Below are 14,169 nucleotides of genomic sequence, written 5' to 3'. Positions count from 1 at the left end.
GATACCCATTACCTCAAACATTTATCTTTTGTGTTAGGAGCATTACAATTCTTCTCTTCTAGCTATTTTGAAATACACAATAAATTATTGTCAACTATAATTCTTCTACTCTACTATCGAATACTAGAACTTAGTCCTTCTAAAACTGTATTTTTGTACCCATTAACCAACTTCTCTCTATCCCTCCATTTTTATAAATAAAGTTTTATTGAAATGCAGCTGTACCCATTTGTTTACAACACAACAGCAGTGTTGAGTAGTTTCGACATAGACTACATGGCCCGCAGAATCTAAAACATTTACTCCCTGGCCTTTTACAGAAAAAGTTGTCAACTTCTGAAATAGATGGTTGGTAGTACCTGCCACAAGTACTAGAAAAGGAGGACATAATTGTTTTCTGGAAATAACTTACTATTTTCAAAAGAGCATTCCAGTAATAATGAGAAAAAAAAGATTTTTGCTCTGCTCACATGTATTTTGTAGTTTAGTGTTAATTTTTACTTTGAATTATATGTGGGATGAATGAGAAGCCTTATAAACTTCAGGGATTAGGGTCAACAAAGTTCTGAAATTGGCCCTGATTTCCAGGCATTCCTACCCATGGTCTGACTTTCACTCATTCCACAAAGAGGCACTAGGTACCTACTGTGGCAGGCATTGTGCTAGGTCCTGGATAAGGTCAGGATGGACAGATGGATGGTTGGATGGATGGATGGATGGATGGATGGATGGATGGATGGATGGGAAACTGCAAGAGAGAAAGCAAAAGAGACAGACAGGAACAGAGAGATTAGACTAACCAATTTCATGCCTTCTCAATTTTGCCTAGAAAATATGTGTGTGAGGAGGAAATTACATTCCAGTAGGCATGTGGATAAAGGCCTGGTTGCTGTAGCAAAGAGACCCCTTTAGAAGTGTGTAGGTATGCAGGGACATAAGTTGATTTCCCACAGTCCACAATGGCTAGTGTCTCTGCTCCACAGAATCAGGAACCTTGGCTCTTTCCATCACATTCCTCCACAGTCTCTAAGACGTTGTCCTTGTCCTCATGGTCAAGACTGGGTTATAGATGCACTTGGTTTCCAGGTTATGGGAAGAGGAAGAAAAAGCATGCAGGAACACACTCCTAAAGTTTTAAAGACCTAGAAAGTAGTATATCTCTCCTGTTGCTATAGACTGGAGGTGTCCCTCCAAAATTCATATACTCAAATGAACCCCTAAGCCCCAGTGTGATAGTATTTGGGGATGGGTCTTTGGAAGGTAATTAGGTCATGAGAGTGGAGCCCTCATGGTGGGATTAGTTCTCTTATAAGAAAATACATGAGATCCTATCCCCAACTCCACTCCCATCTATCTGCCAGGTGAAGACAGAAGGAGAAAGCAGTCTTCTACAAGCAGGAAGCAGCCCCTCGCCAGACACCAGATCCACTTGGGCCTTGATCTTGGACCTCCCAGCCTCCAGACTGTGAGAAATAAATGCTTACTGTTTAAGCCACTCAATCTATGGTACTTTTGTTATAGCAGGCTGAACTTACCAAGATACCTCCCTTCACCATCCACTAAGTCACATGGTTCATCTACTCAGAAAGAAGGCTAGGAAATGTAGTCTTTGGCTGGGCAACCATGAGACTAGCTACAATCCAATTATTTTGGATGAATGGGGGAGTGAATTTTGGTAGACAACTAGGAGTGTCTATCACATAGGGTAGGCTCATGAGTCCTTGTTGAACTCAAAGAGTGAGACAGTCAACATCTGTGTGTTCCCAGAAGTTCTCAAGCCACATAGGTATAAATCCACTGACACCTGAACCTGGGAAGTTAGTTCTGTTCACTGTGACTGGCAGAAATAATTTCCTGCTGACATTATTAGTGGCTCCCAGCCAAGGCAAGAAAATGAGACTACACCCATAAAGGGACTATTACAGCCCTTCAGATGCCATGTTGATGATCTTATGCTCCACCTCACACCAAATTCACACCCTGGGTAATCACTCTTGGCAAGACCTAAAACTTCACCCTTTGTGGATGGTTTAAACAATTAACATCCCTTAAAGAAAATTCAAAAGCAAATCGTTTATGCAAGGTACACAATTCCTGGGGGCCTTAGACCCCCTAAGAAACATCCTCACCACTCCTTTCCCTCATAAGGGATAAAAAGGATTAGAATCCAGGAAATGTGCTGTACTGGCCTGTTACAACCTTAATCCAAGGGAGTGACACTAATGACAGAATTTCAGGTATGATGTAAGGTGAGAGACTGGAGATAGGGGTGTACTTTGGCCTCCATAGAGAGCCCACACTGTCCCCCACACACACAGCACTGACTGCCCCTAGGCCTCTCTCATCGAAGTGCTTCTGGCCTATATACAATATATATCTCTTCCCTCCAGTTCAAGGTGGCAGGAGTCATCAGACAAATTCCTGCTAATGTGCCAAGGACAAGGCCCTTCCAGGTCACCAGTGCCTCTCAGAGACAAGTTTGCCCTGTCATTAAATGATTTGTCATGGTGAGCTCTCGGGCATAAGAGAGGAGAGACTGAAACAGGTACGCATTGCTCTTAATAAACCAAAACCCACACCTTCAAAGGAAAATCCCAGAGGTAGACTCTCCAGGTGGGGTTCAGGAGACCAGCTCAGTCCCTTTTAAGCCTTTCTTCCCCAAAAGGATATTTTGGTTCCAAAAGTGACAAGATAACCAGATGGTATCCTCCAGGTGGAGAACAGCCCATAACTAGGAAGCAGAGTCTCATCCCTTGAGGAGGAAGAGGGCAGTGCTAGTACCTGGGGCTAGTGGAAGAGGGTAGGGTGTGGGCCGGGCTTGCTCTGGGGCAGCTGTTCACTTCACTGCAGCCTGCAACCCTCCCATTTCCCTACAGCCCACCCAGGACTGCACTCAGCTCCAGTGAAGGTTTGTGCAGTTAGGATCTGAGAGTTTAAATTACTATATAGGTTTTACCTTTTTATTCTGGAAATTTGCAAATGTACACAAAAGTAAGGAAACTCTTATAATGGATCCTCGTGTATTTATGCCCAGCTACAGTTATTAATGGCTTATCTTGTTTAATCTATCGACCTTTTAAAATAATCTTTTTGAGGTCGGGCGCGGTGGCTCACGCTTGAATTCCCAGCACTTTGGGAGGCCGAGGCCGGCGGATCACCTGAGGTCAGGAGTTAGAGAACAGCCTGGCCAACACGGCGAAACCCCGTCTCTACTAAAAATACAAAAAAATAACCGGGCGTGGTGGTGGACGCCTGTAATTCCAGCTATTCGGGAGGCTGAGGCAGGAGAATAGCTTGAACCCGGATCGCTTGAACCCGGGAGACGGAGGTTGCAGTGAGCTGAAATAGCACCACTGCACTGCAGCCTGGGCGACAGAGCGAGACGCCGTCTCAAAAAGAATAAATAAATAAATAAATAAATAAATAAAATATTTTTGGTGAGTATTCTGAGTATTTTAAAACAAATCCCAGCCATGACATCATCTTACCTGTTCATTAAATGGCACTAATTAAATGGTGCTTAAAATATTACAAACATCTATGTTGGACCATACCACCTAGAGTTCTGTTGCAGAAGGTTGGGACCCACAGGTCAAGCCTAGCCCCTTAGTTTTACCACGAAGATAACTCAGGCCGTTGGAGGAAGTGGCCGCCCAACGCAGGTGCTAGAGCGCGAACCAGAGAAGTCGGTCCTCCGGGTTCCCCCGGCTGCCTGGTGAGTGGCAGACCACAGGCTAGATTTCCCTGGCCCGGTTCCTGGAAGGGGCGGGGGACCCTCCCCTCACTACCGGCTGGAAGAATCCGGGCGGTCCCCTCACGCACTTCTGGAAGTGCGCGGCGGGCCAGGGATACAGCCAGGTCCCGGGACGTGCCAGCTGCAGTAACTGAAGCCGGGGTCCCGGGCGGGCGGGGGTACCAGGGACAGGAGAGGCCTTAGAAAGAGGAGGGGGCCTCCGCCCACGACCGTCGGAATCGCCGCCTCTCCGCCGGCACCCCCGGGCCCCATGCCGCTAACAGGCCGGCGAGGCTGGCACGGTGCCCGGGCCCGGGGCGGAAAGCAGGAAGTCGACCCTGCGGGCGCGGCCCAGGGTGCGGCGCTGCAGGTGCGGCGCAGGGTGGCGGGGCGAGCACCCAGTGCACCGGAGGAGGTGAGCGCCAGGTCGCCTTCGCGGCCCGGGGACAGAGGCAGGGGCGCTGGAGCTGGTGCGGCTGGACCGGGCGGGGAAACAGTATTTTCTGGAAGGGGTAAGAGATGCTGCCTTGAGCCCTTGGAATCTTGGATCCGGGCCGCCCAGAGAACCTCGATGGGAGCACAGGGATGACAGACCAAGTCCGAGAGAGGCGGCGTGGCCTCCGGCCTCTGGGAGCGCTGCCGGGAGTCTCGGGCTTGGGAGAGGGCCTGGGGACGGTGAAAATGGGGGGAAAGGAGGGGACCACAACATCGTTGTGGAAGGATGAGTCGGTCTGGCAGAGGGTCGTGGAGCTGCAACGCGGGGCTCTGGAGCTGGAGGAGTCCAGGCTGATGGAGCGCCGCCCGGGTCCTGGGTCGGGATTCCGGGAGGTGGACCTGCGAGCCGAGCCGAGCCGAGTCGGGGGACCGAGGCTCCGGGGCAGACGGAGATGAGGGTGGGCAGGTGAGGGTGATGCAGCCCTTCCAGGAAGCAGGGCGAGGCTCAAGCACACAGAAAAACCTGTGGCCGCCGAGGTCCCCCCGCCAGCAGCGGGCAGCGGATCGCAGGGGCGGGGCTGGGGACTGGCGAACGCCGCCTTTCTGGGGCTGTCGCTTTAAGGGCAAGGCGGGGCGTGCGGGCCCTTTAAGGCCACGTGGGGGCGTGCCAGGAAGTGAGTCCCGGGCCCGCCTCGCGGGGAGTCGGCCTCGGATGTCCGGAGGTTCCTGGGCTGAGCCGGCGACAGAGCCCGGGAAGGCAGCGAGACGTGGGCGCCGGCCCAGCCCCCTCCCGCGTCCGTCAGCCCCAAGTCCCGAGCCCCTCTGACCCCTCCGTAGCCCTCCCTCCAGCTGCGCCCGGCCTCCGGCAGCTCCCTCAACGCCTCTCTCCCCCTGCCTACCCCTCCCTCCCACTGCTGTCCATGCCGCCCTCTCGGCAGCTCTTCCCACTCTGCCCCGCGTCCTTTTCTTCCACCTTCGCCCCGCGTACCTCCTCCTGCCCGGCCCTGCCATTCCTCTCCCCTCCCTTCTCTCTGCGACCCCTCCCTGTTAGGCCCCAGCCTCTTCTCCCCTCACAGGTCTTCTCTGCCCTGGCCTCACCGCCTTAGCCTATCCCTCCCCCTTGCCCTGTGTCTTGTCTCAGGAGCCCCCTTGGGGTGGGAGCAGGTTGTGGAGCGGCACAACTGGGCTCACCCCAAAGCAGAACTTCTCTATCCATGAGTACACTGGGGAGGCCTTTAGGCCAACCCCCATGTGACAATCAGGGCTGCGGCTTGCGGAGAGCACAAGTAAGCTCACTGCCCTGGACTCCAGGGAATCAGAGTTCTGGCCGCGGGGTGACCCAGCTCCTGTGCTACCATGAACAGGGCCCCTCTGAAGCGGTCCAGGATCCTGCACATGGCGCTGACCGGGGCCTCAGACCCCTCTACAGAGGCAGAGGCCAACGGGGAGAAGCCTTTCCTGCTGCGGGCATTGCAGATTGCGCTGGTGGTCTCCCTCTACTGGGTCACCTCCATCTCCATGGTGTTCCTTAATAAGTACCTGCTGGACAGCCCCTCCCTGCGGCTGGACACCCCCATCTTCGTCACCTTCTACCAGTGCCTGGTGACCACGCTGCTGTGCAAGGGCCTCAGCGCGCTGGCCACCTGCTGCCCTGGTGCCATGGACTTCCCCAGCTTGCGCCTGGACCTCAGGGTGGCCCGCAGTGTCCTGCCTCTGTCAGTGGTCTTCATCGGCATGATCACCTTCAATAACCTCTGCCTCAAGTACGTCGGTGTGGCCTTCTACAATGTGGGCCGCTCGCTCACCACCGTCTTCAACGTGCTGCTCTCCTACCTGCTGCTTAAGCAGACCACCTCCTTCTATGCCCTGCTCACCTGCGGCATCATCATCGGTGAGTGGCAGCTGGGGCCACGGGGGATAGGGTGGTCATGGGGACTGAAACCCTGAAGAACAACCCTTCTAGGCATCCTAGAACTTCATCTGTCCCAGCTCCTTTGGTGCAGCAGTCATAGGAGAAAGCCTGGGGGCACAGAGAGATCAAGTAACTTACTAACGGCCACCCAGCAAGTTAGGAGCCCAGCCAGGGCAAGAACAATAGTAGTAATATAGCAACAGTAGCAAAAGCAACTGACATTTGTTGAGTGATTAAAATGTGCCAGGCACATAGATCTTAGCCATATTAACTCAGTTAATCCTCATAACAAGATGGGATTATAATCCACATTTTACAGATGGAAAAACCAAGGCACAGAGAAGTTAAGTAACTTGTCCAAGATCACCCAGCTAATAAGTGACAGAGCTGGGATCTGAACTCAAGCAATCTGGCTTCGCAGTTCACATGCCCGACCACTGTACTCTGTTGTTTCTCAAGAGCTCAGGTGTCCTGATTTCCCATCCAGTGCTCTTAGTAGAGGACAATACGTCTTTTAATAAATATACCATCACTCTTTGCCAGCTCAGGATAGTGCCTGAGACAGTAGCAAGCGATATGCTTTAAGAGGCCTCAGTTGTCTTCCCGGACTTGATCCTCAGAAAATAATAATTATTGACAGGGAAATTATGCTAATTATTTCACATATAGCATGTCCTTTGTTCTCCCAGAGATCCCCTGGGTTGTGGCATCACTACCAGTGGTCATCTCTATACAAACAAGGAAACTGAGGCTCAGAGATGTTACATTACTTGCCCATGGCCACACAGCTAGCAAGCAGCCAGGCTGGGATGCAAACCCATATTAGCCAGACTCCCAGGCAATGCTTCTATCCCCTCTGCTCTTCTTGGAGGTTAGAACTGCAGTATTCAATACAGTAGCCATTGGCCACTTATTTAAATTAAAATTAAGCGAAATGTTAAACATTCATTTCCTCATTTGCAGGTGTTACAATCTGATTTTCTAGCCACATTTCAAGGGCTCAGTAGCTACATGTGACTGGGGGCTATGGTATAGGACAGCACAGGTTAGATGGGCCCATATTTTTCTGGGCCCCATGCTGGATTAGAGAGCCTCCAGCATCCCATTCCCTCCGAGTCTTCCCAGGGCTGCGTCATCTAGGAATGGAATCTTCATTTGAACCTATGCAGGTTTTTCCTGGTGCTATAAAGTTGATCTTATTTGGCCTACATATCATATTCTTTGCTGGTGGCTCAGAGTCCCAGGCTAGATGCACCAGTTGGTGGGGGAAGGGACCCATCCCATGCCACCTGTCCTAGAAAGTGTTTCCCCTTGTTGGGCAACTGCTGGATCTAGGGCTGCTGGGTCTAGGTCCAAGAGGGAAGAGGGGAGAAGGTCATGGTTAGAGTGGGGGAAGCTGCAAGACTCCTCCCTGCCAGAACTCTCCCAACCTGCTTCCACTTCCCCCTCAGGGGGACAGGTGTACCTCCCCTCCTCTCTGTCCTCCTCAGATGCCCCAGGGCTCTCTACTTCATTCCTGCTGACCCTGCCAGGAATGGACTCGGGGGTGGAGGCTCCTAGTTGGAGAATTTGCTTGCAGGAAGGTGAAGACACTAGGGTAACTGGGCCCAAATCCCAAAGGTCATCCAAGTAACCAATGGTGAGGTTCTGAGAATGGTGCATTCAGCGGCCTGCCTGACTGGGACAGGGGCTGGGGAGGTGGGTGCTCTCTGCTGACCCAGGTCCTGGCCTCCTATCTGCAGTGTTTCCTCTTTCTTCCTCCTTGTGGGGGAAGACAAGTCTCAGGCAACTATTCTAGGCTTCCCCTCCTAGCTCCCCATGTCACAAAATACCTTTCAAAGCTCCTTCTGGGCTGGGCACAGTGGCTCACGCCTGTAATCCCAGCACTTTGGGAGGCCAAGGCAGGTAGATCACCTGAGGTCAGGAGTTCGAGACCAGCCTGGCCAACATGGTGAAACCCTGTCTCTACTAAAAATACAAAAAATTAGCCAGGCATGGTGGCATGTGCCTGTAATCTCAGCTACCCAGGAGGCTGAGGCAGGATAATTGCTTGAACCCGGGAGGCAGAAGTTGCAGTGAGCCAAGGGCACGCCACTGCACTCCAGCCTGGGCAACACAGCGAGACTTAGTCTCAGAAAACAAAAAAGTTCCTTCTGGGTGAGAGTCACTGTAGAACATTGAGGTTGCAGTTGCTTCTGGACTCAGAAGGTAACCACCAGGAGGGCTGTGGGTGCTCTAGCCAAGCAGGTGAGTAGGTGTGCAGCTCTCTGCCCCCCTCACCCTGCCCCCAGCAGGTCTATGGGTACCCCTTGTGCAAAGGTTCTGTCAAGAAAGAGGAGGGTCAGGCTCTGTGGTTGAGCTGGGCATGGTGGCTCATGCCTGTAATCCCAGCACTTGGGGAGGCCGAGGCGGGTGGATCACCTGAGGTCAGGAGTTCGAGACCAGCCTGGCCAACATGGTGAAGCCCCCTCTCTACTAAAAATACAAAAATTAGCCAGGCATGGTGGCGCGTCCCTGTAATCCCAGCTACTCAAGAGGCTGAGGCATGAGAATCACTTGAACCCAGGAGGCAGAGGTTGCAGTGAGCCAAGATCATACCACAGTACTCTAGCCTGGGTAACAGAGCGAGACTCTGTCTCAAAAAATAAAGAGAAAAAGAGAAAAGTGCTGCGTGTTGAGTGCCTATGATGTAGGAGATATCCTGTCTCCTTTAATACAACCACCTCCATGACAACTTTCATTCATTCATTCCACAACTAATAATTGGTGGCTAAACACATGCCAGGCACCGTGCCAGGCTTTGGGGATACAAGTTTGGAAAAGGTAACCTCAGCTCCTACACTCCTGGAGGGCATGGTGGTGACAGTTACACTAGCATGGTAAGGGCTGTGATGGGGCATGCATAAAAGGGGCTGTGGGAGCTCTGGGCGAGGGAGGGGACCCAGGGACAGGGCACTCTAAGCAGGCCTTCTGGAGGAAGTTTAGAAACTGGGTTTAGAGGAAGAAGTAGGGACAGAACATTCTAGACAGAAGGAAGAGCACGTGCACTTCTTCATGGCTGGACCACAGTGAGACTCACCAGACACGAGGCTGCCCAGTCAGGCTGACTGCACGTGATGCAGGTCCTGAGAGCTGTGGTGAGTGAGTCGAATTTCTCCCGAAGGCAGCGGAGAGCCACAGAGGGGCTTCATGCCAGGGCATGGCCTGGGCTGATCTAGACTTCAGGATGATCATTCCGGTTGCAAGGTGGAGTGTAGATTGACTGGAATAGACAGGGAGGTGACCCAGAGAGCTCAGAGAGGTTAAGTAACTTCTCCCGGGCCACTCAGCTTCTAAGCTGCAGAGCCTGATTGGAGGCTAAATCTGTCCCCAAAGCTTTCCCCACTGCCCCGTGTTGCTAGATGCTGTGGCAGGAAGTATAACGTGCATCGTTCAGCCCCTGCCTTCTAGGAGCATGGGATCTGGCTGAAAAGACCAGGCTGTCACCATGGGCAGGGGCCCAGCAGCCCAGAGCAGGCAAGGGGCTTTGAAGGAAAGCGAGGCAGTAAGAGTCCAGGTTCTGGGGCTATCAGGAAAGGATTCCCCCAGAGAGGCCAACTTTGACCTTGACAGATGCGTAGAATCCCCCAGAAAGGAGGAGGGTGTTTCTGGCACAGGACATGAACAAGGACACTGAGGTCCAGGGTGAGAAGCAGGGAAACAAGCAGAGAGGCCAGGGCAACCACAGGACAGAGGAAGGGCTGGCAAAGGTTCAGGGACCCCCGCCTGCCATGCCAAGGAGTATAGTCCCGATATATGGCAGAAGTGGGGAGCCATGGAAGCTCTTTGAGCAGGAAGTAACACAAGATGAGAGTCTCAGAGTCACTGCCCCAAATGACACAAGAGATTCTAACTTAATGCTCCCCATGACATCATAGGCTCCCATTCCATGCAAGCAGCAGCCAAGACTTAGACAGTGGCAGTCATTTACCCAGGATCACCTTAAATCGCATTAACCACTAAGTGGCACTCATCCTTCAGAACTCAGTTCAAATGTTATTTTCAGATGCCACAGGCCAGCTCAGTCGCCCACTTACAGGCTCTCACAGCACCTTGTACTGCTTTATGGACCTCATTACAATTCTTACAATTGTAATTAAAGAAGTAACTGGGAAGCGATTTGTTTTCATGTCTTTCTCCTCTGCTAGCAGGTAAGTTGCCAGAGGAGGTTTTCTTGCCCTGAGCCGCTCCGGTAGTCCATGTAGAGTGCCTTGCCTGCAGTAGAGACTCTGGCTGTGCTTATTGGAGGGAGGCCTAGGGAGGAGGGGGGAGGGCCGCAGTACTCAGTCTGTGAACTTTGGTGTCTGATCCTCTGTCCTTCCTCCTCATCCCTCTTCCCCACCTTTCCCCCACTCCTCCTCTCCCCACTGCAGGGGGCTTCTGGCTTGGTGTGGACCAGGAGGGGGCAGAAGGCACCCTGTCGTGGCTGGGCACTGTCTTTGGCGTGCTGGCCAGCCTCTGTGTCTCGCTCAACGCCATCTACACCAAGAAGGTGCTCCCGGCGGTGGACGGCAGCATCTGGCGCCTGACCTTCTACAACAACATCAACGCCTGCGTCCTCTTCCTGCCCCTGCTCGTGCTGCTCGGGGAACTTCAGGCCCTGCGTGACTTTGCCCAGCTGGGCAGTGCCCACTTCTGGGGGATGATGACGCTGAGCGGTCTGTTTGGCTTCGCCATCGGCTATGTGACAGGACTGCAGATCAAGTTTACCAGTCCCCTGACCCACAATGTGTCGGGCACGGCCAAGGCCTGTGCCCAGACGGTGCTGGCCGTGCTCTACTACGAGGAGACCAAGAGCTTCCTCTGGTGGACGAGCAACATGATGGTGCTGGGCGGCTCCTCCGCCTACACCTGGGTCAGAGGCTGGGAGATGAAGAAGATTCCGGAGGAGCCCAGCCCCAAAGAGGGCGAGAAGAGCGCCATGGGGGTGTGAGTGCCACAGGCACCCTGGATGGCCTGGCCCCGGGGCCCGTACGCAGGTGGGGCGAGCACAGCAGTGAAGGCGGTCCCCTGGACCCCAGAAGGATGCTGTGGTGTGGACTGGGCGCTACTTACAGACCCAATCAAAATACGGTGGTTGAGAAGGAACCAGTGTTTACAAGTAGTATCAGAAATTTGAAGGAACCAGTGTTTATAAGTAATATCAGAAAGTTGCCAAACCCGTCTCTACCCTCTCGTATTTCTGAGTTTTTGTCCTTCCCGAGGGAGTACCCTAGTGAGAGTTGAACCCCTTCCTTCCGCCTCTAGGGCCTGTGTGCCTCCACATCACTCTGAGGACAGGGACAAGCAACAACCTTGAAGGGACAGCAATGGCAAAGCCACAAAGGCTTCACTGTACTCAGGGGAGATGGCCCCACCACAGCCACCTGGAGAGGGTTGGGAAACCTTCCATCTGCGGTGGGCAGGCAGCCTCACCCTGGGCCCACAAACCAGCCTTCCTTCGGAGGAACGTGTGGGCTGGACTGAGGGAGGAAATGATCGAGTTCCCTCTGAGACCAGCAGATCCCCAGGGGCTGCTGGGCAGTGGCCTGGGAATGGGGTGGATTGTGAGAAAGTGCCCACCATCTGCACCCTGTATGTCCAGCTTTTGAACACGAGGGAACCATGCTTCCCTTAGAGGTTAAGCAGGGTCATTAACATCCTCCCCCCGTCCCTAACACCACATTGTCCTGCGTGGCTCCTCTGGCCCTGAGTGGCACCTGCTCCTCTGGTCTCCCAACACCTGGCTCAGGTAACAGCCTTCTGAAAGCAGAGCCAGGGAGCTGCCTCTCTCTTCTCCCAGTTCTGCCTCCCCCACAGCCTTCCTCCCCAGGTGGGGCTGATGGAGCAAGGGTCCAGACTAACAGCCTTCCACCCCAGCTGTGTCTGGCGCCCCTAGATCTCTGCAAGGGAGGTGTTACAGCTTGTTCTGAGCCGCCTGCCTTGTGACGGTAAGACACCAGCCTTTACATTCTTCCCTGAGGTTGCGGCTGACAGGGCCTACTTGGCCCCACTCTTAGTCCAGCGAGCTCCTATATCAAGATGCCGTAGGCTGGGTGGCTTACAAACAACAGAAACTTATTGCTCACAGTCCTGGGGGCTGGGACGTCCAGCAGATTCGGACTCCGCTGAGGGCTGTTTCCCATTCCATAGATGGTGCCTTCTCGCTGTATCCTCAATGGTATAAGCACAAACAAGCAAGCTCCCTCCTGCCTCTTTTATAAGGACTCTAACCCCGTTCATGAGGGCTCCGCCCCTGTGACCCAATCAGCTCCGAAGGCCCCACCTCCTAATACCGTCACGTTGGGGATAAGAATCCCAACGTGAATTTGCCGGGGGGGGGGGGGGCAGGGATACACACAAATGTTGGGACCATAGCACCCTTCACCGCACCCTCCTGCCCTCAGGGTGGCTTTCACTCGCCGGCCCTTCTGGTGGGCATTTGGTACATCCTTTCTCTTAGGGTGATTTCTGAGGTCTTTAGTCCGTATAGTGAAAAGCTGGGGAGAGTGGGTCTTCTCCCCCGTCCCTCTCCAGTCCCCTCACAATCCCAGGTAGGTTCTAATGCAGCTGCTGGGGCCTGATGCCCTGAGTTGTTTGTGATTCAAATAAAGAATCAGTAAGATCCTGTGTGTGTGGCCTGAGGGAAGAGGTAGCAGGGCTGGAGAGCGTTTATGAACAGGGCGGGGTGGGGGGGGTGTGGAGGGGAGCTGAGGACCTATCAGAGGCAGCAGGGCTGGAGAGCGTTTATGAACAGGGCCGGGGTGGGGGGGGTGTGGAGGGGAGCTGGGGACCTATCAGAGGCAGCAGGGCTGGAGAGCGTTATGAACAGGGCCGGGGTGGGGGGGGGGTGGAGGGGAGCTGGGGACCTATCAGAGGCAGCAGGGCTGGAGAGCATTTATGAACAGGGCCGGGGTTGGGGGGGGGTGGAGGGGAGCTGGGGACCTATCAGAGGTAGCAGGGCTGGAGGTTTGTGAACAGGGCCCTGGGGTGGTGGGGAGCTGGGGATCTGTCAGGAAGGAGGGCTTATCCCTGCCTTCACCAAGCCCACCCACTAGCAGGCAGCCTTTGTAGGAGCTGGTTCTTTCTAAGGATACCAGGCTCCTTCCTGGAAGGTAGGTGACCAGACTTCAAGTTTCCTATTAGTTGCTGGGTGCTTGTTGGGGGCCATAGGCTGTGCTGAGTGTTGTACATCCATCCTTGTGAAGTTGTGAAGTTCATCTTCACAACTCCCCGTGGCCCCTGAGGTGGGAGCTGTCACTGGTCTCTTTTTTTTTTTTTACAGATGAGGAGACTGAGGCTCAGAGAGGGCCCCAGGAAGGAAGAGGCAGGAGGAGGATTCAGAGGTCTGTGCCTTCAGAGCTTGGTACCTAACTCTATCCCAGCATTCTGAGTCCAATACCCAGCACTTTTTTGTTGTTGTTAAACAGGCGTGCTATGTCATCCAGGCTGGGCAATGGCGCAGTCTTGGCTGACTGCAACCTCCATCTCCTGGGTTCAAGCAATTCTCCTGCCTCACTCTCCCAAGTAGCTGGGATTACAGGTACCCGCCAACACACCTGGCTAATTTTTCATATTTTTAGTAGAGACGGGGTTTCACCATGTGGACCAGGCTGGTCTGAAACTCCTGACCTCAGGTGATCCACCTACCTCAGCCTCCCAAAGTGCTGGGATTACAGGCATGAGCCGCCATACCCCACCTACCCAGCACTTTTCTGAGCACCTGTTATATGCCAGGCACTGTGGTAGGCTATCTTCATCCACTTAGTGTCGCTATAAGGGAATATCTGTGGCTGGGTAATTTATAAATTAAAAAAGACTTATTGGTCGGGCATGGTGACTCTAGCCTCTAATCCCAGCACTTTGGGAGGCCAAGGCAGAAGGATCACGAGGTTAGGAGTTTGAGACTAGCCTGGCCAACATAGTGAAACCCCGTCTCTACGAAAAATACAAAAATCAGCCAGGTGTGATGGCACACACCTGTAGTCCCAGCTACTCAGGAGGCTGAGGTAGGAGAATCGCTTAAACCTGGGAGGCGGAGGTTGCAGTGAGCCAAGATCACGCCATTGCA

General features: G+C 53.4%; 1 protein-coding gene across 5 annotated transcripts; it reads left to right on the top strand.

The window, feature by feature from the left end:
- The first annotated feature begins 3,643 nt into the window (after positions 1-3,643).
- Positions 3,644-12,723, top strand: SLC35C1 (solute carrier family 35 member C1). Of its 5 annotated transcripts, none has more exons than XM_033204728.1 (3): positions 3,644-3,715; positions 5,533-6,059; positions 10,493-12,723. In XM_033204728.1, exons 2-3 carry the CDS (start codon positions 5,564-5,566, stop codon positions 11,050-11,052), a joined length of 1,056 nt encoding a protein of 351 aa, XP_033060619.1. In that variant the 5' UTR covers positions 3,644-3,715; positions 5,533-5,563; the 3' UTR covers positions 11,053-12,723. The 5 variants fall into 5 exon arrangements, with proteins under 5 accessions (XP_033060619.1, XP_033060616.1, XP_033060618.1 ...); XM_033204725.1 differs by lacking the exon at positions 3,644-3,715 and adding an exon at positions 3,733-3,880; XM_033204727.1 differs by lacking the exon at positions 3,644-3,715 and adding an exon at positions 3,750-4,148.
- The last annotated feature ends 1,446 nt before the right edge of the window (positions 12,724-14,169 follow it).

The sequence above is a fragment of the Trachypithecus francoisi genome, unplaced genomic scaffold, assembly GCF_009764315.1.
Source record: "Trachypithecus francoisi isolate TF-2019V2 unplaced genomic scaffold, Tfra_2.0 Lachesis_group8, whole genome shotgun sequence".
Lineage (NCBI taxonomy): Eukaryota > Metazoa > Chordata > Mammalia > Primates > Cercopithecidae > Trachypithecus > Trachypithecus francoisi.
Note: the sequence above shows the minus strand (reverse complement) of the source record. Positions and strands in the feature narration are given on the sequence as shown.